The sequence below is a fragment of the Myodes glareolus genome, chromosome 13, assembly GCF_982192425.1.
Source record: "Myodes glareolus chromosome 13, mMyoGla1.1, whole genome shotgun sequence".
Lineage (NCBI taxonomy): Eukaryota > Metazoa > Chordata > Mammalia > Rodentia > Cricetidae > Myodes > Myodes glareolus.
This window is the reverse complement of record NC_142038.1, coordinates 47,599,599-47,626,276: the sequence shown is the minus strand read 5'-3', so window position 1 is coordinate 47,626,276 and position 26,678 is coordinate 47,599,599. Positions and strand designations below refer to the sequence as shown.

At 39.6% G+C, this 26,678-nt stretch overlaps 1 protein-coding gene across 5 annotated transcripts in view; it reads right to left on the bottom strand.

Annotated features, from left to right (window-relative positions):
• The window catches only part of Nr3c1 (nuclear receptor subfamily 3 group C member 1), a 123,587-nt gene that overhangs the window by 67,252 nt on the left and 29,657 nt on the right, over positions 1 to 26,678 (bottom strand). For all 5 annotated transcript variants that reach the window (XM_085699927.2, XM_087896083.1, XM_087896084.1 and 2 more), the window contains exon 2: positions 24,693 to 25,883. In XM_085699927.2, coding sequence (XP_085556053.2) covers positions 24,693 to 25,870 — 1,178 coding nt within the window. In that variant the 5' untranslated portion in view covers positions 25,871 to 25,883. The remainder of the gene's footprint in view (positions 1 to 24,692; positions 25,884 to 26,678) is intronic.

Genomic DNA, 26,678 nt, shown 5'->3' with positions numbered 1-26,678 from the left:
TATTGATACAGAGATGTAAAAGACGAAATAGAACCAAAACAGACATGTTAAAGCAGGGAAGCGCTAAAACTATGAGCAAGTCCACTAGAGAGGACCAACAGAAGCAGCAGCAGGCAGTGACCCCAGGGAAGATCGCCTGGGACTGTGCAGCCTGGGGAACTGGGGAGAAAAGAATTAGGGGGAAAAGCACTGCACAGAGGCTTGGAGATTTGTGGGACATCACTACTTATAAGTAAGATACAGCAAGTGTCTCAGTGGGAGGGGAAGCCCAGTTATCTGAAAAAACAACAAAACAACCCCACATGCAATGGAACACATTCAAACACCCAACAAATTCATATATGCTAGATTTTAAAAGATCCACACTTAGGCACATCATAATAAAACTACCAAGTCTATAAACAGAGAATCCCGAAGGCAAGAGGAGACAATTTATCATACACAACTTCTGAGCAGCAGCGCCTCAGAGAAGACAGCTGGGTGAAATATGCAAAGTATGGAAAGAATCAAATATCAGAGACCGCTACACTCAGCAACAGCACACTTTAAAAGTGAAGGGGAGGTTAGAATATTCTAATTCAGGTACTACACAGGTTTATCATTTACAGATCTGCCCTCCATCAAATACTAAAGAGAATCCTTTAAACAGAAATGAAAGAAGAAAATAACTACTTCACATAAAGAGCTCCAGGAAAGAGCTGGGTATATGACCCCATCGGTAAAATGCCTGCTACACAATCACGAGCCCCTGAGATCAGACCCCAGCACCCAGTGGAGAAGGAGGCATGGCGACACACAGGCTCTGACCGCGCGCCTCTGGTGAGGAGGAGGGAATTCACTGGCAGATTCAGCTCTGCAGACACACCTGTCTCAAACAGTAGAGGTGAAGAGCAGATATACAAACACAGGAGACTGCAGTACACTTCTGAACAGACACTGGGGCACTGGAGAAACGAGAAAAAAAAATGAGTACTAGAATCAAACGTGACATTCCAGAATATCACATGGGACACAATAAAAACAGCGCCAAGAGGCAATGAGCGCCACACACTATAGACACGGCAAATAATTTAATAATAAATCAAAGAGTCTCACGAAAGATGGGCAGTTTAAAATCAATAAAAAGGAAAGAAAAATTACCAGATGACATCATCAATACATGAGCTGGAATCTGAGAGGACAACACAAAGCGTAAATGAAAGAGATTGAGTCCTGGAGCTGGAGACAGTTCAGTTCAGTAGTCAAGGATGCATACTGTCCTTGCAGAGGACCTGAGTTCTACGTCTGCACCCATGTTGGACAGTTCAAAACTGGCTGTAACTCCATCTCTAGGGGAATTCGATGCCCTGCACTTAAGTGCACATATCCACACACGCATGTGCACATACACACACACTCTTGAAAAGAATATGAATCTAGAGAAAAAAATTTTAGATCTCTGAGGAAAAACATAAAGACAACACCTGGTACTCCTTAAGCAAAATTCACTGAAAGACACTTAAAAAATATAGAGCCAAAAATGAAAAAAAAATAAATACCACTGAAATCCAGTGTTATTAGAAAATGTTTTAGAAAATTACATGTCAATAGACTGAAAAATCTTAGAGAAATTATCAATCTTTAGACACATATGACCTAACCAAATAGCACCAAGGAGATTAAAAAATACAAATAGAACAATAATAAATGAGATCAGAATAGCAGCAAAACCCCTAAGAAAGTAAAGCTCGAGCTTACATGAATCTTCTGCTAAACTTTACCAGACTTCTATAAAGAACCAAATGTTCGTGCTCCATAAATGAGACTGCTAACCATTTCCAAAGCTCATCCTATGAAGCTCATGTCACTCCGCAGCCAGGTGACAAGGCAGAACAAAGCCCTGTTCACCAGTACTCCTGCTGACCCTCCTATGGAACCCTCAATAAAATACTTGCAGAGTGTATTCAATTGCATATTAAAAAGAACAAATACCACAATCAATCTGATTTCATCCTAGGAATGAAAAGACTGTTTAACACACACAAATAAACACAATACACAACATAAATACAATCAAGAATACAGTTTATATGTTCATCCAACAGACACACAAAAGACCTTTGACAAAATCTTAAAGACATAAATCTGACAGAGCTAGATCATAAATCATAAAGACTATGTATGACCAACCTACAGGTGACATCTTACTGAACAGGAAAATACAGCAGACATTTCCTCTGAAGTCAGGAACTAGGCAAGGTGTTCATCACACCGCTTTCATCAACTGTAGTACTTGGGCATTTAGCTAGACTATCAGGCTAGGAAAAGAAGACGGATCTCCAGAAGAAAGAAGTTAATCTTTCCTGCTTATAGATGACATACTTCCATACCTGGAAGACTCCACAAACTCCACCAAGAGACTTGCAGCTGATACACAAGTTCAGCAAAGTAACAAGGAAAAAAAAAACTCAGTACTTTTTCTATACACTGATAATGAATACACTGAGAAAGAAGCTTGAAATAGCTGGGAGAATGGGGGTAACTGACAGGAAGAAGAAATGAAGAAAAGGGAAAGAAGGGAGGAAGAGGTTGGAGAAAATGAAAGTAAACCTAACTAAAGAGGTAAAAACCTTTACAACAAAAAAGCTTAAAAAAAAAACCACTGAAGGAAGACACTGAAAAACACATGAAATAGAAAGGTCTCTAAATATGTCCCTAGATTTGGGAATATTTAAAATGACCACACTACCAAAAGTGACCTACAGATTCAACAAAACCTCCATTAATTCTTCACAGAACCTAAAGAACCAATCTTAAAACTGAGATGGAAACACAAAAAGCCCTCAACTAGCCAAGGCCATCTCTGTTTGCTCACTTGTTTCAAGTTACCTCAGTTCTTGGCTCGGCTCGGTTTGGAGCTCATTATGTAGACTGAGCTGACCTCGAGTTTAGTGATCTTCTGGCCCTGTCCTTCTGGGTGTTGGGATTACAGGTGTGTGCCACCACACAGATCTGCCGAAGCAGTATTAATCATTAATCAATAAACGGAATGATACAAACATCACATCTCTGATTTCAAAATAAATTACACAGGGCATGGTCACAAAAACAGTACAGTACTGGCACAGGAACAAACACACAGACCAATGGAATAGAACAGAGGGCCCAGAAATAAATCCAAGTTGCTCCAGCCAAGGATTCTCAGCAAAGCGTTAAAAGCATACTTTGGAGAAAAGTTATTCTAACAAGAGGTGCTAGGGGAACTGGGTAGCCACAGGTACAGACCATTAAAACTATACTCTTTACTTACCTAATATACAATATCTATTACAAAACAGATGAAAGACCCAATGTAAGACCGCGAACTGTGAAAGCACAGAGGGAGCTCCTCAAGCTTCAACAGAGGCAATTCCTGAATAGGACTCCGACAGCACAGGAAACAAAAGAACTGAAAAGTCAGATTATAAAACTCCAAAAAGCATCTTAACAAGATAGGAAAGAGCCAACTAAGTGAAGAGAGAGTTCACGGCATGAGAAAAATCCTTGCCAATGATTTGCATGACAAAGGATCAATTATGCATGCTATAGGAAAATCTCAGAGAAACTTCTTATCAAAAGAACAAAGTAATCCAGTCAAAAATTTGTCAATCACCTCAGCAGTCACCTCTCCACAGTACAAATGGCCCCAACATTACACAACGATGCTCAATACCTTCAGCCAGCAGGAAAATGAAAATGAAGACCATACCGAGAGTCCATCTCACCCCAATCAGAATGGCTTTTACCCAAAAATATGTGGAGAAAAAGACATCCTTACATACGAATGGTGAGAATGTAAATAGCACAGCAATGCGCATGATTCCCTAAGGTATAATGGCTACATGATCAAACCATACCACTCCTGGGTATCAGACAAAGCAAAGCAAGCCTGTAGACGGAAGACATGCTTGAATCCTTCTGTGTAGTATAGTATTCTTTAACAGCAGAGCTGTGGGGTCAGCCTAGGTACCCATCAACAGAGGAACGGATAAAAGAATAGGGTGTATCTATATGTGGTGTATCTCCAGAGTGGAGTATTGATCAGGTATAAGAAAAATACAATCACGTCATTTGCAGAAAACCTAATAGAACAAGAGGGCAAGGGTTAATCAAAACAAAAGCACATACTCTGTGTTTCCTCCTCATACCTGGGTAATTTAAAAAAGTTACCCTGAAAGCAGAAGAGAGGCGGGTGGGGAGTCAGGAGCCACATGTTCCATTGCTCTCACCTCTATCCAGGATCCAGTGTAAATGACACCATTTGGAGCTGTCATTGAGAGGCATCCCAAATGCGAGTGTGCTACAGACTGGTCCTGCCACTGTCACCTTTGTGTTTCTTTGCTGCTGTGGCCAAAGCAAACACTGTTTGCCTTACCCAACCTCCTGACTTCATCTCTTTCACCACTTCTGTTCTTTTACTTTCATCCAGGACTAAACTGTACATTTAAAATTCTTTGCAGGGCTCCCCATGTCTGCACATATCTGGCCACTGGTAAGCTTATCTAATATGAACCCTTAAGCTTGCTCATAAATACGAGCAGTTAACACTGCTGTGCAAGGGCCCTTGTACGACCATCCCAAAGCTGCTTGCCCCACTCTGTTCTGAGTATAAGTGCTGGCACGCTGGCTTTTCCCACTGAGACAGAAGACGTCCAGAATCCAGCTCTCCTCTTCCCCACCTACAACCAAAGGGCAGTTTCCAGCGAGGTTCATCTCACCAAGTAGGCACTTCTCAACAACTTGGCAACTATGTTTATCCTAAACCTAATCTCAATTTCTTCACTAAAATAGAATGAAGGGGTTAAAGAAAAGAAAGGAGAGAGAGAAAGGACCACCTTGATTTGTAAACTTTTAAAACAGCTGTTTGAATAGTAACATGAGAAAGGAAATGTTAGTGTTCTACACCTCTGCCACACCCACGAGGGAACAAAGAGTAGTGGTCACTACTGGTACGACAGCTCAGCAGCACACACAACTACCTGAGCTTTGGGGTAGTTGTACTGGTGTGCTTACCTTCCAGCCTACGCAGTCCATTTCTAGATAAAATTTTCTTGGGGATAAAACCTCAAGAGACATTTATCGGGAGACATTTTCATAGCATCATTTTCCAAAATAACAAACCAAAAACCAAAACAAACAAAGGCCCTGGTAATGAGTCACGTGTCCACTAAGAACAGACATGTCCCATACTCACACACACACACACAAAAAAAAAACCAAAAAAACTATATAAATATATATCAGTTTACATGAATGGATGTTAGGAACATAATGTTTACAACAAAACAAACAAAACCACCAGGTTGTGACCGAGAGGACAACACAAGCCTGTAATCTTACCATTTGGGAAGCTGAGGCAGGGGAATCACTATGAGTTTTTTGACAACTTGGGCTTCAGTGCCAGACCCTATCTGAAAACAAGCAAACACGCAATCAAGCAACACCAAACACACATTATATTTAACATGATTCCATAACATAAAGTTAAAGCCACCTAATCATAGCTAATGGATTGTGTGACAGTAGGTACCTCAGGTGTTGCTTATTATTCTTTAAGCAATACACAGAATTTATAGGTACTTTCCCCCACAAGTATCATTAAAAACTAGGATCTCTGGTAAAAGAGAACACAGTTTTAAGAGTTCATCGGGCTCAGGAGCTACTGCCTCCAACGTGCGCAGTTACTTCACTCGTGGTCCTCAGGACGGTCACTACTGATATCTGTTATCTCCTCAAACTTCCCGACCATCATTTACCCCAACCTCAGGCTGACCAGAGAATTTCACAGAGAAGTGAGTGAAACCAAGTGATAAGAAGCAATGCAAGTAAAAAGAGCAAGCAACCGTTGAATTTTATACCTGTGATTTGAATGCTCAAGCCGTATTTTGTGGCATCTTCTACCACTTTTCCTAAGCCTCTTGAACCTTCAGCAGTCACCTGTTTTCTACAGAGTCATCTCATGACTCAGTAGGAAATGTCACAAACCACAGGTCTCACTAACTTAATGTCGGTGCTAAGGCAAACACCTGGGTTTAATGCACCACGCTGCTAGGCTCCAGGCCGACATAAGACAACTGCTTCCAAATTATCTCACGCAATTAAAAGCTGAGGGTTTTGGAAATTCTGTGTACGACAAGAACTAATTAATACAAATTAATCAGGTGACATAGTCTAACTTAAAGAATAACAAGATATATTTATAATTAATGCTTCTGATGATACTTAAGTCAATTTCAAAGTTTTTATAAATTTGAAACTATACAAAGATGTGAAATAGTAAAGGTAAACTTGTGAGTATATACACTCCCCCCAAAAAATCATGTACACACACACACACACACACACACACACACACACACACACACTCAGTGGCATATACCTGTGATCCCTGAATGTGGGAAGAGTCGAGGAGGAAGATCATGAATTGAGGTCGGCCTAAGCTATATAACAAACAAGCATCAGCATACTCAGCAACACTGGAATAGCGCTAAAAGAATTAATCAGCCTCCTTTCATGTATATCTGGTTAACTTTTGAGAAAAAATATTTATTTTGACATGGAAAGATGACCAGCTAATTGCATAGATAGTCATATTTTTTAAAATTACCATGTAAAAACAGAAATAAGGCAGCCGTGTGCCTTCTTGTACAGGTATCACTCCATCATACCTATTGTCTTTATGTGTCTCTGTATGTGCTCCAGTTGACTCAGGCTTGTGGCAGATACATTATCCAGACAGAGGCATGCCAACAGTGGTGGGCGTCCCTTAAGAGCAAGAACCCATTAGCCCAGTTGATTTGGCCTTTATGCTTAAATAAATGGGAACAGGGATTGTTTTGCAATTGCAGACTTCTCCTCTTGTTATGAATGCAAATCTTGGAATCGCATCCTAGGCATGAGAATTTACTGGCAGCCTCACTGTCCTTTAGAGTTATGGTTCCAAGTGTCATCCAAATTTTCTGAGGTGTTTCTAAAAATACTCACATTCCTGAGTTTTACCTCTGCAAATCTGCAACTCTTGAATGGGAATGTGGAAGGCAGGAGAGACCATATAAACAAAACAAACAACAACGACAAGAAAACCTATTTTCCTTCAGGAATACCAGGAATGATGTGGTACCACTAACTCGCATAGCCTTAAGTGGCCCACTGCCTGTGACTTATGAACATCATGGTGTAGAAAAGGCACAGCAGATGACTGGAGATGATAGTAGGGGTGGAGAAAACACAAGCCTGCTGTTGCTCCACACTGGAAAAGAGGGCGCTCTGTTCAGGGACATAGAATCTTTTGCCTCAATTATTTCTAGCCTTTTGCTAATGCCTAAAATTCCCTCATTATGATAACTTTGCTTTCTTATATTGTGTCATTCATTAAAGCAGAAATATCCCTTAGTATTCAGTTTTTACCTTCTAATGATAAGGCAGAAATCACTTGTTTAAAACAAACAAACAAACAAAAACTGGCCACTAAGGTAGGTATGTCTTTAGATCCAGCACTCAGGAGGGATTTCTGTGAGTTCGAGGCCATCCTAGTCTACACAGTTACTTCCAAGACAGCCAGGGCTACATAGTAAGACCCTGCTTTGAAAAACAAAATAACTGAAACTGGTCATGAAAACACAGAAGGTTTATGGAGGGCATTGATCTATTAACAAAAGAAGATACCAAGGTCTATGTGTGGGGGTCATGACTCATCAGTGCAGATTGTATAAGCTGGTTCATCCATGTTAGGACATCTAGGGACTAGTTCTGTCTCAGATGAGAGCTGACTCTGGAGAAATATAAATGTTAATTTGCATAAGGAAGAACCATATAAATATACATTGACTGTCTTTTACACTAGTTTCTCATTACGACACCAAGCTTACTATATTTGTTTTTTAATTATTTAATAATCAGCAATCATGACCCCTAGACAGATGCAAGCCCTTTGAGATGGGGAAAAATAATTTCTCTTTTCGACTTCTCAGCACCTAGCACAGCACTTTATCTTTATGACCCTCCATTTTAGAGTCCTGACCCCTACTTGTCCCTCAGATTTTTTTTTCCAATCAACAATCCTTCCCAAATTATGACTCTTTCCTCAGCAGTCTCCTGTAGGATTAAAACAACAACAAACAAAAAACATGCATTCATATGAAATTAGTATTGCTTGTTTGGGGGGGAAAAAAATCTTTGGTTCCCAAGTATTTGGAGCAGCTGATGTTTCCCTTGACTAATGGATGAACATGGTCCTTCTAAAGCACTAAATGATTTTTTTTCCCAAAAAAGCAAAGACTGAAATCTACTCAAGCTGGGTTCAACTCTCATAAAAATAATCAAGTAACAGCTTTTTATACAACACCCATCTACAGTGGAACATTTTATTTGTCATTAACCAAAAACAACACCCAAACTTTCTTTCCTTAGAATAATGTGTAATTAAACAGTGACTAAGGTACAGAAAAGTCATCTGGCATGCCTGTGTTCACAGAGAGGTAACACCAGAGGAGACTTAGTATAGCTTAGATTCCTTTGAGAGTACTTGTCTGGTACTTGTCCTGATCGAGGCTTTAAAAGCTCACTCTGAGTCCAGATTCTGAGATATCTGGATCCTTATAAGCATTACATTAACTCCATTTTCATTCTGCATGGGTTTCACTTTCTCTCCACTTCCATCCACCTTATCCCCCCCGACCCCCTTAAAGTCAGGTTTCTCTGTATAGTCCTGGCTTTCCTGGAACTAGCTCTGTAGACCAGGCTGGCCTGGAACTCAGAGATTAGCTTGCCTCTGCCTCTAGAGTACCACCACTGCCATCTGGCTTTCTCTTTCTTTTTTCATCTTGTTAAAGAATGAAGTGCTGTGGAATAATGCTCGTGTACACTGTAAAGATTTGTCACTCACATTGGTTTAATAAAACAGTGACTGGCCAGTAGCCAGGCAGGAAGTATAGGAGGGGTAATCAGACTAAGAGAATTCTGGGGAGAGGAAAGGCAGAAAGTCAGTCACCAGCCAGACACAGAGGAAGTAAGATAAGGACGCCTTACTGAGAAAAGGTAACAAACCATATGTTGAAACATAGACAAGAACTATGGAGTAAGCTGTTAGAGCCAATTAATAATAAGCCTGAGCTAACAGGCCAGACAGTTTATAATTAATATAAGCTTCTGTGTATTTCTTTGAGACTGAACAGCTGTGGGATAGGGCAGGACAGAAATTTCCACCTACAATGAAGGGATTTAAATGTCTAATTCCCACTCAATATGACAACTATCTATCATGCATGGAAAAGAAATCCATGCCATTTCATGTTTAGGTGGCTCTTTCAAACATATAAAGACAATTAACTGTCAACTGTTCATGTATGGTATAATCTTTCCTGTCTTACATAGTACTTTTTAAATGGGTGATAATTCCCAATGTGGTATTTTGAAAAACAAAATAAATGTGGACTGTATTAATATTATTATTATAACTCCCATCCTATGAATTATAGGGAACCCTCCCTAAAGAGATCTTAGGTTTATACCTCTTTAGTATGAGTCTCCAACATCTATTCTCATAGGACAATATCCACCAATGGCCATGTCCTTCTGAGGTCAAACTAGTCAGAAGTTCCTCTTCCATCCCTGACATATTTTCTCTTCCCTTTTAACAAGGAGGCCATCAAGTCTATACCTTGAATAAAGTGTGGGCAAGGTTTTCAAGAATAAACTCAATGGTTTAAAAAGACTTGGCAGATACTTGCCCTGCTTCCCCTTTTAAGTGCATAGAGAATCTGAGGTTCAGTTCAGGAAGCCACTTTTGATGCCTACCAGGAAGATGACGTGACAGACAGGACAGGCTCCTGACCATGATAAAGCTGGAATTTGAACTTCCACTAGTATCTGACTTCTAAGCCCTTTTACCCTTTGGACCAGTGATTTGCTTTTCACCTCAGGAAGCTGGCATGGACAATCTGACTGTCATAAACTAAAGGACGAGTTGTTTTTTTTTTCTTAATGCAACTAAATCCTGTAACTATTGTGACAAATTGGGAAGAAATGAAACCAAACAAAATGACCAGAAAGCGCAGTCTTCTTTCTGACAGCAATCATTTCACAGCCCTTCCGTCTCCTGAACCTGGACCCTAAGGTTTTCTCCCAACCAACAGAATGTGGTTAACGCAGAGTTGTTACAGTATAAAATTTATTTTCACATGCTTCTTCTGGCTCTTTGGGAATTCTACTGTTTCAAAAAGCTAGGGCGAGTGGGCTGACAGTTGCCATTTATTGCTAAAGCAAATCAAACCACTGACCATAAATACACTGACTAAATCCAGCTGAGTTCAGTTGAGCCTGGCCAAATAAGAACTGATCAGCTAACCTGGAGATTCATAAATAATAAATGAATGCTATGTGAATGCCACAATGTTTTTATCTGCTTTCTTACAGAGTAAATATTAGCTTATACAAGTTATCAGACAAATTTACTTTGAGCAACCGAGTAAACAAAAGGTTGCTTCTGAAAAGCTCCAAACTGGATAAACCTAATACTAAAGAGAATGACAAACCTTTGACTAACAGACTAAGGCTGAAATACAGCCTAGTTTACCCAGAACTTCACATATGTTTCAATATGTGTATTTAATTTAGGTAATAACATGAACAGTTACATATTTGAAAAACTAAATCAGGAAATAATGGCTTTTTTGTGTGAGCCACTATATAGCTGCTGAGAACCAAAACCCAGGTCTTCCACAAAAGCAGCAAGTGTTCTCAGCAACTAATCCTCCGGGAAAGTAATGTCTTTTTTAATTGTGGAATTTAATTTATATTGAAGCATAAGAAAAAATGTAAACAGTCCTTTAACGAGGCTGTCTGATCAGACTTTCAAAGAATTATTCTCTTGGAGAAGAAACTGAAGATATAAAAAGATCAGACAGAAAGCAGTGAACTTATTTAGAATATTCTAAGAATTTGTGAAGCTAGGAGAGTCTTGCTCTTCTTCAGAATGCTATTCTAATTTACCTTCGCTCAAGTGCCGCAGAGGGTCAAGTAGTAATGAGTGACTCTCCATAACTCATGTGGTGGAGTGGGAGCGAAGGAGTAAAATGGGGGAGCCAGACAGGAAGCACTCCTTTTAATAAAACATCTATCACGCATGCATTTTTTCAGTTCCCCTTCGAGTTTAAGTCAAAATATGAATCTGATCACACTACCAGAAACTAAAGTCTCTAACTGCTTAGCTATTATACTTACTGTGAAAGCTAAAATCATAATGATCCTATCTTAAGAACTATCATGGAGGAACACTCACTTATCAACAGTGGCACAGGACAATGGGCCGAGGGCTCACACAGCATTTAAACAGTAAGATGCTCTCGAATCTGAAGTTACATCATTAAGAATAAGCACTACTGTTTCCTGATTGCTAAGTGTCAGCCTGTACCACATGGTTCACCAGCACCTTGTGCCCATCTCAAAGCGAAGAAACTAAGGGCATCTGGGTTGTCAATTTGATCAAGGTCAAACAGATTCTAAACAGAAAATCTGACCGCAATACAACACTAACTGCACTAGGTCTCAGTTCCCTCAGATGACATGGTTAGATTCCCAAGGCTGGCTCCAGCTAGAACTTCATGGGTCTACAGTGATAGAATACTCCATAACAATTGTGTACGGGACTTACTGATGAAGACAGGAACCTTACTCGTCGGCACACAACTCACCATCTATCCATTTCCTTCTAAATGTAGACAGAGAAGGAGTGAGGTTAGTTGGCCCCCAATGTGACTCTTGGCCACTTTACCAGCTCCCAGACTAGTCCAGTTCTCACACAGAGGAAGTACTGAACAAAAGGTCCTCCACAATCTCCACTGAAAAGACAATGGAACTGAACCCCTTTTAAAAACCATTTCCTACAAATGCTTTAAACGTAACGTCCACACAGCACAAGCCGGTGGCATGTACCCACAGCCCTGATCAGCGGTTCGCTTTGCAACTCTGAAAACCGTGCCTCACAATCAGGAAGTGACCAATGGGGTGCTGTTTAGTGATTCTTAGAATTCCAATTTTGCCTAAACGGAATAAAATACATTTAAGGCAAACCCATGCTACTTGCTTCCTCCTCACTGTGGCTCTTGTTCAAACAACTAATCTAAATCACCTTACATGCTAAGGTGCTGCAGTGAAAATATTCCTTGTCCCTACAAAGACTGGATGTAATTAAAAAGAGAGGTCAGACATAGACATGTGCATGAGTGTGAGATTGAGTGTGTGTGTGTGAGTGTTCGTATGCGCACACACATACTCAGAGTTTTGGAGGCATATGCCTGTAGTCCCAGTTGCTAAGCAGGCTGAGGCAAAGAAATCGCTTGAACCCAGACAAGAACCCAGTGAGACCACATCTCAAAGATATCTAACAGACTTACAGATACATGCCCATACATATTTTCTATGTAAGAAAGCACTATCGAAACAGACAGCTGCTGGGCACCTACTCTGTGTCAGGCACGGAGTCAGGTGAAAAAGAAAACCCTGCAACGTCAGCAGGTGCTGTGAGAGCAGCAATACAGGCCTATGAAGAACAAGCTTCCTTCTACTCAAGAAAATAGAATCTCTGGCTTGGCAGGGGGTTGGGGGACATGATGCCTAACAGCCCAATTGGGCCAGGTCAATCTTTTGGTAAGGAACTACCCCTGGAAAGATAGGCTTACCTTATGCCAAAGAGTTAGAAGAAGTAATTTTTCCTTCAACGAGGTAAGGTACTTCTTCCACGGCATCTCACCCCAGCACAGTAGCTTACAAAGCACACATTTCCCAAGTCTGTCCACTTTTCTAAATTATTCAGAAAAAGGTACCTTCTTTTCTTCTTTCTAGCCCTACTAAGCATGCTCTCCCTGTCACCGCACATCTGCCCGCCATGCTGACTCAAATGATATGATCATTCATCTCTAGGAAGCTGCCAGGGATCGGCAATTTGTCAGGGTGTTTCTTTGAAAATCAGCCTGGAGTTTGAGTCCATTCTAAAATTCTTTTATTAATGAAACTACGAGCCACAGAGGGGCCTCCCATTCCCCCCTTATCTAATCTGACAACCTACCTCCCAGCAACATTGCTACAGGATGCAAGACTGGATTGCCGTGGCCGAGCTATGCAAGGGAAATGGACAAACTGTGTCATTAAGTTAATCTAAAAGGTTAGATAATGTCCAAAGCAGAGTAACAGCCTATATTCTAAACTGTACCATCTGTGTTATACAGCACACTGCTGTGCTAAAATCAACTTTGAGGCTTATGGCAAGAAACTAATTTGTAATCATATTGTTTTTATTACAAAGAAAAGAATAAACATCACCAAGTGATGCTTGACTCCCTGTGGGAAGTTAAGTTGGAATCTGGTGTGGTGGCACACACCTGCAGTTTTAGTACAAGGAAGGGAGGCTGAGACAGGCAATCAAGAGTGTAATGCCAGCCTGGCCAACACAGAAACCACCACCATTGGCTGGGTATATCTCTTAATATTTTGATTACACAGAACTCTGACAGTAACCCACTTTGGGAATCTAATGTTTGATCAGGAGGAATGCATTGGAAAGGGTCTTCATTGGAGCCTATGGTGGCAAAAATCATCAACCAACCTGAACAGAACATTATACAATTATTAACTAGAATAGGATCCACATCTGTTGATCTGGAAGTCCAGGTATATTTGTTAGGTAAGCAAAGCAAGCTGCAGAGAAATGGGTAGATGATCCCACTTTTATTTAATAGCACACAAACCAGAACAACTTACACACATGTCTACTTACAACTGTGTGGTTACAGAGAAAGGTGCAGGCACAGGAAAGAGAGAAAATAAGCCATTCTTCCTCTCCTAGAATAGTCAGTGTTTACAAACGTAACTATTTAAAACAACAACAACAACATGATTTCTTGCCTAATTTGACCTATCTGCTAGGATAACCTGTTCTTAATAGGAGACTTAAACCCTGATAGCCATGCCCATAGCGGAAGCTCTAACTGGGCTTGGTGGGTCACTTTTATAAACTGGAGGAATTGGGAAGTGTATTGGGAAAAGCGGTAGAGGGAGGGACTGGAGGCAGGTAAGATTAAGACGTATCATATCCATTTATGAAATTTTCAGAGGGAAAAAACTGTAAATTTCTGTGGCAGATTATATAGTGGGAAAAAAGCAACCAGCTCTATCAAACACCCTCAAAAACATTTATAAGCATTGATTGCCCTACATTTGTTTAATGATATATGTATCTGAGTTCTTCTAAGAAACTGCAAGAATCAGTCCAATTTAAAGCTTTAGAGTAAATTTAACACACAATAACAATCAAAATATTTAATTATGTATACTCTATTTGCATCATTCTGTCTTAAGACTGACTTTTTTAGACTGAAGTATCACCATTCTTCTTGATTTAGATGCCAAGTTTCCTATTCATCTATTCAGCATGTATTTGTTAGGGACTTACGCTATCCTACACCTTTCCGGATGTTGGGATATAGGAGTAGAGCAAGCTTATAACAGAGAGGACATAAAGATTCATAAGTATGTCAAAAGGGAGGAAATAATGTTTGAAAGAAAGACGTTATAATTTCAGACAGAGACAGAGGTCTCTCTTATGCAAGTGATATCCAAGTGTGACCTAAATAAAGGAGGCCAGGGAAGCATGTGGATATTTGGGAAAATATTTCAGACAAAACATCCCCAAACCTAGATCATGTGCCAGAGGTCCTAGAAAGACAACCATATTCCTCTTAGAGAATACGGAAATACCCCACGTGATCTAAGAAATCCAGTATTAAACTAGGAAGTGCAGTCCGAGGCTGCAATGCACACCTTGTTCCCTGTTGTGCACTACACGGTGGGGGCGGGGGACAACAGTGTGGTCATACTACTGTATCCCATGGCGACTGAAGTCTGTCCTGACAGGCAGATCTTTCTACGGGTTTCCATCCTTTTCCTAGCACACGTTCTTACTCCTTCTCTTACTCCACATCGTTGGGTGGACTTTCACTACCCATTCATCCCCACGGCTGCCTCCACTCACTCCTCCTCCACAAAGGGACTCAGCCTTCTTCAGGTAAACGCTTAAGAAGCAAATTGGGAGGAAGGCAGAGCAGGCATGAACGTGACGCTGTCCTCCATCAGACGCTGACCACTGCCTTCCTTCCGGCTGCATGCTAGTGCCCGCGCCCACTGCAACAAGTATTTGCTGCCCAAGTGGAACTAGGCGAGCTCTGTGACCCTCGGGCAGGCATCCCCCAGGAACGTGCCTCCTATGATACGTCTTGTCCTTGTCGCTCTTCCTTTCACTGACGTAACGCCATCACCTGGCTTCTTACACATGGCCCAGTGCCCATGCAGAAGCAGAGACATACAGAAACCAAACAGCCAGGCCCCAGACAGAAATTTAAAATTCTCGTTTTCTTTTTTTTTTCCATGGCTTTCTAACTTTTCCTTCTGGCTTCCTTATTTTCTCATTTGGATATGCCTTGGTATTATTAGAGCGCCATGGCTCTGTTTTAATGACACTCTCTATTAAACGGCCATTTGTCCTCGGTCAGTCAGACTGGGAATCCTGTGCCTGTTTTCCCTCCTCTTTCCCATGTCTCCTTAAGTTATGTTAAAGTCCAGGGCCCACAGACTTCGATGCTGTCAGGACTGCCACATCATGGTGATGGCTCCCGTCCCCCTTTGTCGGCCACTGAAACCTGACATCGTGTTTTCAGAAGAACAATGAGTATTAAAAAAATTAGCTGATTTTAAATACAGATATAAAAAAGTTCTTAGACCATTCAGTAAAGAAGTTCTCCTGGAAAAACTCTCAGTCCTAACAGGACAGCTACACAGCAGACATCCTACCTGAATGGTTCGGCATGTGCCATGATTTCAGAGGCCAGGATGATTTCAAAGGCCAGGATCGACTCATCTTAACATTCAGTCAACAGTAAACGGAAAAATAAAGAAAAGCAAGGCTTGAGATGAAAATTCTTGAATTCTTAAATAGCGGCCAGTAAAACAAAAGTTTCCTTTGTAGATTTTGAAGAATACAAGTAAAAAATATTTGAATTTCACATTGAACCTGTAACTCAGACTATTTTATTAGTATAAGTAACTTTAGTGCACTTGTTGCCATAGTGACCGTCAAATGGTTAATCTCCAGGACATGGAGGAGCTAAAATGAGGACCTCAAGTACTTTGCAAATTACTGTAGGAATTCACACTGTATTTACTCCTTTACTCCATATCTCCAATCATCAAATTCCTTTCAAGTCCATGCCAAAGATAGGCCCTTCTTTCCTGAACATAAAATAAACATGAGAGAAAGAGGTGAAAAAGAAAAAAACAGGTTTAGAAGTAATCTTTACTTTTCCTGCCCTATAGTAAGAAAATAGGACTTAACCCCTGAGTACCACCTGCTCGAGGGCAGTACCAGGGACGTACACTACAGACCTGGTCTATAGAAGCATGAGCCGGCATGGTGGAAGGCTGAGGCAAGAGCGGGGGCAGCCTTTTTTCAATTAAGAGTCTATTTTATAGAGGGGGGGCTAGGAGGAGGAGGGGAGAGAACACCCTAGCTGAACACTTTTAAATAGTCCTCAACAAAAACAAATATTATAACCAGAGATAGGCTAAATTTCCGAAAGAAATTCAATTTAAGGTAAGGAGTCAATACATTTTCTGATTAAGAATACTGACATAGTGCAGTTTAGTGAGTTCAGTTTCCTTTTCTGGTTTACAAGGTGTCTCAAGACGACCGCAAAAGAAGAGCAGATACAACACAGCCTCTCACGGGGCAGACTTAGAAATAACAACTTTCACTCTGGGCTTTCTATTTGGGGGAAAATATTTTTAAAAATATCTATTTTACTTTCATATTTTCTCCTTCATAAACTCAGCTGGATTCCAGATGAAATGATTCACATAATGTTCTAATTAATTTTTCAATATTTTAATTTGTAAAACTCAGGTTTTACAATTATATAATCTATCAATTTAATCAGAAATTTAATTTTTTTCGTATTTGGCAACACACATACACATGTATATGGGTGTATATATAATGTATATATATGATGGAATGTATATATAGGTATATATAATGATAACTTGTTTTTAGTGAAACTTTTTTAAAGATTATTTTTGATTATATGCATGCATATACAGGCAGGCTGCACATACGTGAAGGTGCCTGAGGCTAGCAAAGGTGTCAGATCCCACTGAAACAGGACTATAGGCAGCTTTAAGCTGCATGATGTATGTTCTGGGAACAGAACTCAGGTTCTCTGGAAGAGCAGCTAAGTGTTCCTAACTGCTGAGCCTTCTCTCCAGCCCTTATCGCAGCTTTTTCACCATCAAGGAAAAAGTCAGTAGAGATCTTTAAGCAAGTTTTGTAATCCTCCCCAATCTATGAACCTAGAAAAAGTGTTAGTATTTATGACTCTTAAAATTGAAAGCTTCTTGATTTTTGCATGCATGGTTACCTGAGAGGATCAGACAATAAAAACAGAAAGGGGACAGCCTTGCATTTATAAAGTATAGCTACTAAATTTCAGGTGCTAAACCTAACATGGAATAAAATCCACGGAAAGGGTTACTGATGGAGGTATGCCCTGTACAACAAGACAAAACAAAATGAAACCTTGAAAACAAATTAATATTAAGGTAACAGTCTGGGCTCTAAATACAGCCGTCATGACCCTTTGGGGGAATATACACAGTGGGCACTTAAAAAGTTCCCAGTGCTTTTTGATGGGCAACACCTACATTAGGGATGCAGTTACCTTCACCCCCAGCAAATGAGGGTCATCCTGGCTTAAGCTGCACATACTTGCCAGAGCTTTAAAATTGTCACCTTGCGTTTTATTAAGAGTTTTTTAATTTCCAAAGTAAACGCACACTTACGAATTTGCTTAGGTTTTAAATTATTACTATTTTTATTGTATACATGTGTATGTATGAAGGGGAGGTGGCCACGGCATACCTGTGAGGGTCAGAGGACAACTCCGTCAAACAGATTCTCATTTTCCACGTTTACCTGGGTTCTGTGATCAAACTCAGGTACCAGGCTTGCACACAGCCCTTTTACCTGCTGAGCCATGACACAATGGCATCTGCATAAGCTATCAGGTAGCAGTGCTAGGAAACAGGAAGTGACTACGCACATACATACAGAGCAGAGCCTTGTCATATTTCTCCTTTACAGTGTGTTTTCAGACTCACTGTTGGTGGACAATTAGTGTGAAAGATCGTTGAGGAATTTCTAACACATCAAATAGAAAGTAATTCCTTTCAGACCAGTATGAAGATTTCTGATTAATTTTTCTTTAATTATCTTAAATTTCCCACCTGGAAAATTCAGGTAACAGCTGCTTTTGTTCTACATGGATCCTGACAGACTCAGAAACTTCATATAACAAGCAGAATAAAGAATGGCAAAGAAGGAAGACATTAAATGCGATGAATGGATGAGGGGTGGAGAGCATGAATGTCGCATCGTGCTGCCCAAGAACGAAGAGGAAACACTAACGAGCTACACGGGAAAGGAAGGATCGGTGGCTTTTATGAAGTCAGTATTATGTCGACTACTTACTCGCTTTAGACCTCTAGAGCAGCCCTGGACGCTAAGGCTTAGGTAGCTGCCAATAGGGTGGTTCCAGGCGGCCGCACAACTAATGAGGTGTGGAGTCTTTCCCTAAACACTGGCCACGATCTCAGTCTCTATCTGAAGTAGGGGATGGGAACAGATGAGCTCTTCCCTACTAGATAAAACAGGCTCTGAGAACTCAAGGGTTCCTCTTGGGTCCAGCTCTGCAATATTTACATTTGATGTGCTATCAAGAACACCATTTTAAACCTTTATCTTGTGAAAGTACAAATCTAAGTTCATTTTCTGTCATGTACTTGCTAACAAACAAGGAAAATGTCAAGAAGCTGTCTTGAGAACACCCTGACCTCCCACACAGCACTCACCTCATCAAATAGATGAGAGAACTGCAGAATTTCACACAGGCACACAGAGCCATCGGGATTTTGATAATAACTTGACACAGAGAAAGTATCTTGAACTTCAAAACACAATTACCTAATTACCTAGAACGATAGCTTGGTTCAGTTTAGCCTCAGAATTATCTGGAAGGGATGTAGTGGGAGGGGAGATCAAATTTTACATACTAAAATAAAGAAAGCCCGAATTAATTCCCAATTATAAAACAAAACATAAAAATGATGACAACATAAAACAGTGTCCATAGCAAACCAGTAACGCATTACGCTTCATGTGACAATCATAAGGTCGTAAGTCACTGCATTGCCCCAACACGAAACACTAAATCATGAACTACACTGGATATCATTTCACAATAACTTTCAAAATTTGGCTATCAAATATGCTTTCATAATAGCCATGGCTAAATATTATTATGGAAACTTATGAAATAATCTAGAATAAAGGCTAATTTATTATTTAAAATGAACACTATAATAAACTGGGAGTTTTTAAGTGTCAAAAACTGCACATTTATTAAACTCTCAAATTAGTAATTAAAAATAGTGTAATGTGGAAGGAATGTAATGTGTAAACATGTAAGTCATATAATTAAACCCTTCTCTCCTTACACATATATACATGCATATACATATATATGTAAATTATACTCCCATATATAAATGGAAAAATTCTAAATTAACAGGTACCTTATTAAACACATTGCATTAGAGACAATATAAATCTTGTTGAAGATTGCTAAAACAAAAAAAAGTATTCTGAAGTACTTAAAATGAATAGCTGGGTTACTCCAAATAAGTATATCTAAGCACATAGTTCAATCAAGATAAGCTATTAATATCTAAATCGGCTCAGAGATTAAATTAAGGGATGGTATGCTTTCATTCAAAATAGTTAATTTTAAGGACTATTGCAATATAAATAGTTTAAGTGACTGTCTAGTACTTACAGAATCTAATAATTTATGTTATTTGCCTAATTTACTCAATATCCTAACAAAAATCCAGATAACCCCTAGAAAGAGTTCTACTCCACTGTGAGTTGATAATTTATTTGCAAAGCATACTATGAAATAGGAAATGGTTGTAACCACATAAGGCACCATGATTATCTTAACTAAGCTCAAATCATTAGATTTTCTTTAATAACAGCGCAAATTAAGCTGGGACAAATATGAAATCGATCTTGGCAGAAATAAAAGTAAGATGTAAATTTTGTCCTCATTTTGGTAATACAGCATCACGTGAAAGAGCTCACTAGAAACATCGTCACTCTGCACTCTCCGCCCTCACAGGAGAGCGCTCCTCCTGAGACACCTGAACATCAGCTGCTAGTCCAAAGGCTTGGTGTCCTGAAATTCTAAGTTTCTCCCCTATCCCATGCCTGTTACTTCTCTCTCTACCCTGCCCCCCATGGGGTCAGAGGTTGAAGCCACTAGCTACAACTAACTTTCTAATGTATAATAAATAATATATAAAATAAAAATATCATTAAAGGTCACACCCAAGAGTCACTGGCATAGAAATGATCACATGATTCAGAAGGAAGGAAGGAAACATTTTAGAGATTTATTTTAAAATGTAAGTTTCCCTTAGGAGAACTTGAAAACTACAAAGCCAAGGTAGAAGAAAACGACAGCAGTTGCCTGAAGGAAGCTAGAGAAACAGATAATTGATCTCTTTTGTAAAGACCACGAGTTGTTTTTTTTTCTGGTTGTTTCTTAATCCAATAAAACAGTCCTTAGAAATTATTTATACAATGGGATTCACCAATTTATATTCTGCATACCTCAGAAATATAAGCAAATGCTTATCAATCTGACAACTATTTATACTCTATTAAACAATGACTTCTGACAAAAATACTACCAGGATGGCTTCAGAACAATAAATAGTACACAACATGAACCTATTATTCCAGTTTAATTTACTCATACAAGAAGACTTAAATACTCATAATAATTAAATATGTACAAGAATTAAAGACAAATGTACTTGAAGAAATATGCTCCAGACCTAACCAAAACATAAATGAAGGCTTCCTAATATAACTAGGCTAGAGTGCACTGAGTCTTACATAACGAGAATTTAGCTGTCTTTCACACTGGCACCCGTGGAAAGGATACTATTTGATACAATCTCTTGTCAGCTAAACCTCAAAAGGCCCCGAAAGTGACCTTTACCTTCTTATTAGTTTATCTACTACAACTTGCATTTCATCTACCTTTGTGCCAAGTACATTTAAGGACAAGTCATAGAATGCATAAATGTTAGTAACATATGGAGAATGGTCAAATAATGTATCTGTAGCAAAAATAGACAAAACCAAAATAACATCATGCATACAAGTTGAATTGTCAATTACAAATATACAGGGATTAACCAAGGAACTATTACAAGAATTTCATTAAGAGCTGACTAATGGGCTTGTTACACATGTCTGTATTAGTCATTCCATACTAAGCTGGTACACCTGAGTACACAATTGCTGAAATTTCTCTTAACATCAATCATACTGATCTTTAAAAAGGAGAAACGATTCTGCCATGAAGGTAACAACATATAAGCACATAAGTGTATGCTCAAAAGCAAATCGCACCCAGAAGTCATTTTATCTAAATGGATATCAAGAAACAGTAAGCTCAAAAAGCCACTGGAACACCCACTGTCAGACTCGTCAGAGGGCGAGAAGAAAGGACAGACATTAAACAAGTGCCTATCGAAAGAAAAGGCTAAGTGTGGCCCAAACCTACTTACTCTTTCTTTTATGTTCTGTCTCCTCCGCAAAAACATCTAGCCTGGCATTAATGGGCAAAACGGAGGAGGGACAGAATGTGTTTCCCTCAGTCCATGTTCCTACGGTTTTATTATTTTTATAAAACTTGACACTGACATGGTCAATAGAGAGAGATGTCTAAATCTCCTTAGGTTTTAGGAGCGTCATTAAGCTCCCATTACCAAACCCCACACTCCAGAAGACTGAGCTTTTATCTTGCATTGTTCTTTTTCTTTAACCATCCTACCTCGCAGGAAAAGGGCAACTTGTAAAAGCTCCAATTCCTCTGAAACCCTTTGCCCTCTCCACCTACTTTCTGCAGTGTGCACCACTTAATGCTGAGGTGAAACATGGAGGAAGGAAATCAGATTACGCAGAAGCACGCCTGCTTCGATTATGCTTACATTAAGCTCACTGCATCTTACAGGGGACCGTTAGAACTGGACGCCCGTGCTACTAAGAACGGATCTGAGCAGCAACAATCTCTACCTTGTCTTACCACCAAAGAATCTAAACCTTAAAAAAAAAAAATTTAATGTGCACCTGATGTCATGGTGCACTGATATATTTGTAGAAATATAATTGTCTTCTCCCCAAATATAATATGAAGTAGTTTTTATTAACATTCTGGGGGAGGGGAAATAATTTAGTTATTTAAAATTCAAGTAAAAAGTATGCTTTTAAAAAAATATTCCAAGTGATGTCACTAGTAGCAGTGGTGCTTTCCTATGGAAGGCAGAGAGGACGCCATCCAGGTGGTGCCTCAGCGTGTTGACTTAGTGGCTGATGATTCAGGGTCACTGATTGTAGCTAATGTTTGGCAACTACTGCACATCATATAGAGAGAGCAACCAATTTTAGTTCTGCCAGGGCCGCTGCTGGGAAACAATAGAAGAATTCAATAATGGTCAGAAAGGAAACATTGTCCCAATTTATTTGGGTGAAGCTTGGTTCTGGATACTAACAGTTCCCAGCCCTAAGTGTGAAACTTGCAAGCATTGGCCTGCCCCATTAGGGTATTTTAGTGTGCCTAAACACAAATAACCGTGTTAGTATACAACTGATCACTTCCTCAACAGGAAAGAACCTCTAAAGTGCCACATCATCAGAGCCCTGCCTACCTTGGTAAAGGCAGAGGCACAACAAAAACGGGAACATTTTATGCCACTAAGAAAGTGTCAAAGTGCTTTAGCACTGAAATTATTTAATGATTTAAGGGTGAGATTTATTGTTCATATCCCAGATTTTATAAGACTTAATGAAAATTTATGGTGCATGCAAATTAAGTTTTGGTTCTGTTATTCTTTTTATAATAAAAAGTGAAGAATTTTATGATGGCTTTCAGGGCAAGGGATTTCCTAAATGTATTAGTTTTCCCTATATAATCACATGTTTATAAATCAGTTTAATAGCTCTCTATAGATAATCAGATCAACTGTGATTACTCTTTTATGAAAGTCAATGGCATGAAACCTTTTGTCAAAAACTTAAGATTGGAAAATTTAAAGCACAGTGCGTCTCAATATTTGAAAAACATAAGTTTATGCAATAAGAAACTACTTAAATTTCCTTGTTGGAGATATCTTAAACCCCTAATTCATAAAAACTAAAAACCTGCAATAATTTCCCCCAAATAAGAGAGAACTAATTGTGAGTACTAGGTTAGTAGTAACTAACAATAGTCAATACAAACAGTAACCACCCATCTCTCAGGCTAGACAAGAACAAAGGCGATTTTTCCTCTCTTGCTAAGCTATAATTAAGCTCTTAAGAAAAATAGATCACAGTCTAAATCTAATTTTTCCCCAATATAAGCTTCCTACACATGGAGGGAAGAGATGCTTTTTTCTATGTCAATGTCAGGATAACCTTCATGGCAAAGGGGTGTTGTAAAGGTGTAGCTCGGTGAAAGAACACACTGAAAACATTCTTTTTCTGAGTGTTAAGTGAAATCTTCTCAAAGGACTAGTTAATAGGAACAGTGAAGATTACTAATAGTTAAGGGAAAGTTGGTGAGACTACATACAAAGGAAGGAAGAAACAAAACAACCCCCTAGGGATTAATCAGCCTTGTATCACTACAGTCCACAGGTACCTAAGCCTACCAGTACATTTACCTTAACTTACAAGTTGTTTTCAGTAATTTCATTCTAGGGAACCTCAGTGAGATCAGACAGTAATGTCGGTATACGTACACTGAGAAAAAAAGAAGAGTGCTTGCTAACTGAAGCCTGAAAAATTCTAACCATGAGTTACCTACCAGAGTATTTGCAGGAGCACTTGAAAGCATCGGGCACCAGTTCCTTCCTCAAAGAAGCTGGTAAGCAGGCACCAACTGTCTACTTTCGGCTACTCTAAGCAATGGTTTAGGTCACTACACATTGCATTGCTTTAACCATGTCAAAACTCAGAATGTTGGTGGAATAGCAGGGCTCAGGGTCAATACTCCCAGTTCTCAACCCTTCAATTGAAAGGTAACACTCCACACAGGACACATATAGCAAAGCAACTTTTAACTATGGAAGCATTTTTCTGTAACAATGCACTCTAAAGCAGTTAATTTCGTATGCACAACTATGTATTATATGACTAGGTATTATTTTCTTGATTTCATGTTCATTTTACTCAAGCAATTAGTTACTGAGCAGTTCTGATGTAAAGTTTTCACACACACAAAGATCTTCAATGCTGACCAGAGAGAAACTATTACTATTCATCCAAACACCCAAAGTGCTTCTGCACAGGTGAGTCCTTCAGATTTTCTAACATGCCTACTTTCAAAAGACCATTTTCTACTCAGTTATTTGAAAGAGTATGCAAATCTCTAGAAGACACACTCTGATAAATGAGTTCTAAAATGTATCAAACTATCTTAAGCGTATCATTCTGATGAAACAGAAAGGCATTAGCTTACCTTGAATAGCCATTAGAAAACACCGATCGGGCTGGGAAGTTCATAGTCCCCAGGGAAGCCAGATTATCCTCTCCAGACCCTTGGCACCTATTCCAGTTTTCAGAACCAACGGGAATTGGTGGAATGACATTAAAAACAGGCTTCTGATCCTGCTGCTCAGAAAGCGATGCTGCATTCATGTCATAGTGGTACATCTGTCCTCCAGAGGTACTCACACCATGAACAGAAATGGCAGATATTTTATTACCAATTATATTTGTCCCAGAAAAGCTTGCCTGACAATAAACTGGGCCCAGTTTCTCTTGCTTAATTACCCCAGGGGTGCAAAGTTCAATGAAATCATCTTTTTCTGTTTTCACTTGGGGCAGCGTCACACTGCTGGAGCTTGGGAAGATCGGATCTCCAGTATCCTTAATTTTAGGTTTAGTGTCCGGTAAAATAAAAGGCTTACAGTCCTCATTTGCTTCCCCTTCCAAAAGGAATGGATCATCATCTCCTGCCAAAGGAGAAAGCAAGTTTTCGTCTATCAACAGGTCTGACCTCCAAGGACTCTGATTCACTTCTTTACCTGGGGACCCAGCAGGAAACTCCAAATCCTGCAAGATATCAAAGGTGCTTTGGTCTGTGGTATACAACTTCACACTGCCACCATTGGTGCCAGGCTGGCTTTTTAGATTTTGCTGTTCTGAAGATGCATCAGAGTGAGTTTTGGGAAACTCTTTCTCTGGAGGGGTAGCGCGCCCAGTAGCAGATGTTGAACTCTTGGGTTTCTCTGGAACACTGGTTGACCTATTGAGGTTTGCAATACTTTCTTCCAGAAGCCGAAAGTCTGTTTCCCCAGAGGACAGGCTAATTTGGCCCTGTTGCGGGTATCCCAAGTCATTTCCCATCACTTTTGTTTCTGTCTCTCCCATATACAGTCCCATGGACAGTGAAACGGCTTTGGACAAATCTGGCTGCTGCGCATTGCTTGCTGAGCCTTTTGGAAAATCCAGAAGCCTCTGCTGCTTGGAATCTGTTTGAGTAGCAACAGCCAGTGAGGACGAAGATGCAGAAACCTTCACGGTAGCTCCTCCCCTTAGGGTTTTATGAAAGTCCATCACGTTTCCCCTCTCCCGGACAAGCAAGCTGCTGGGGACTTCTCTACCAGGGGCAGCTAAGGATTCTTTGGAGTCCATTGGCAAATATTAACTACAAAAAAAGAGAGGACATAATAAGCTATAAAAATCACATTATCTCTGATCCGATTAGTGAGAGACAGCCTATTAAATGAACCCTTTAGGTAACTCCCAATCAAAGTCCCCACTATCAGAGAAATAGTTTCAGTCTTCTAAAATAAACCTATAGTCCCTGCTCCCACCAAGGGAGCTACATCTAGAAAAACACAAGGCAGCTCATTTGCAAGGACAAAGTTATACTGAACTGATCTGAATTTGGCTGTTTATCTTGCTCACTAAATGTATAGCTTTGGCAACCATAGGAATTGTAATTTGTTATACATGATTATTCTAAAGGTTCAAGCTGATGTCAAGTATTTAACTTTTTTTTGTAGGCATGAAACTTAAAATTCCAATCCCTTTTCAATCAAGGGTGATTGCCTTTCTGGAAACCAATACATAAGACATTTGATAAATGCTATGGTATAATTGTTTGCACCTTAGGACTCACAATTTCACCTCATGCCCATCCCCCCACATCCAACCCTCCTTCAAGGTACAACCTTCTAGGGGATTATGCACATTTTATTTGAAAAAAAAAAAGCAGTGCTGTTCTGCTATAGGCAGAATGCTCTTATCTTTCACCTCCATTTCCAACCAGATGTGCCTGTTTAGTAGCGTTCACCTCCAAACGTTGGAGATAAGAAATGATATGCATTGTATATAGCCTAAAATATGTACTTTTAAAAACAGCAGAATTTGTACTAGCCTCTTCACTGCAGTTCTAACTTATTTAAATAAACAGAGCAAAACTCCTAACACCAAAATC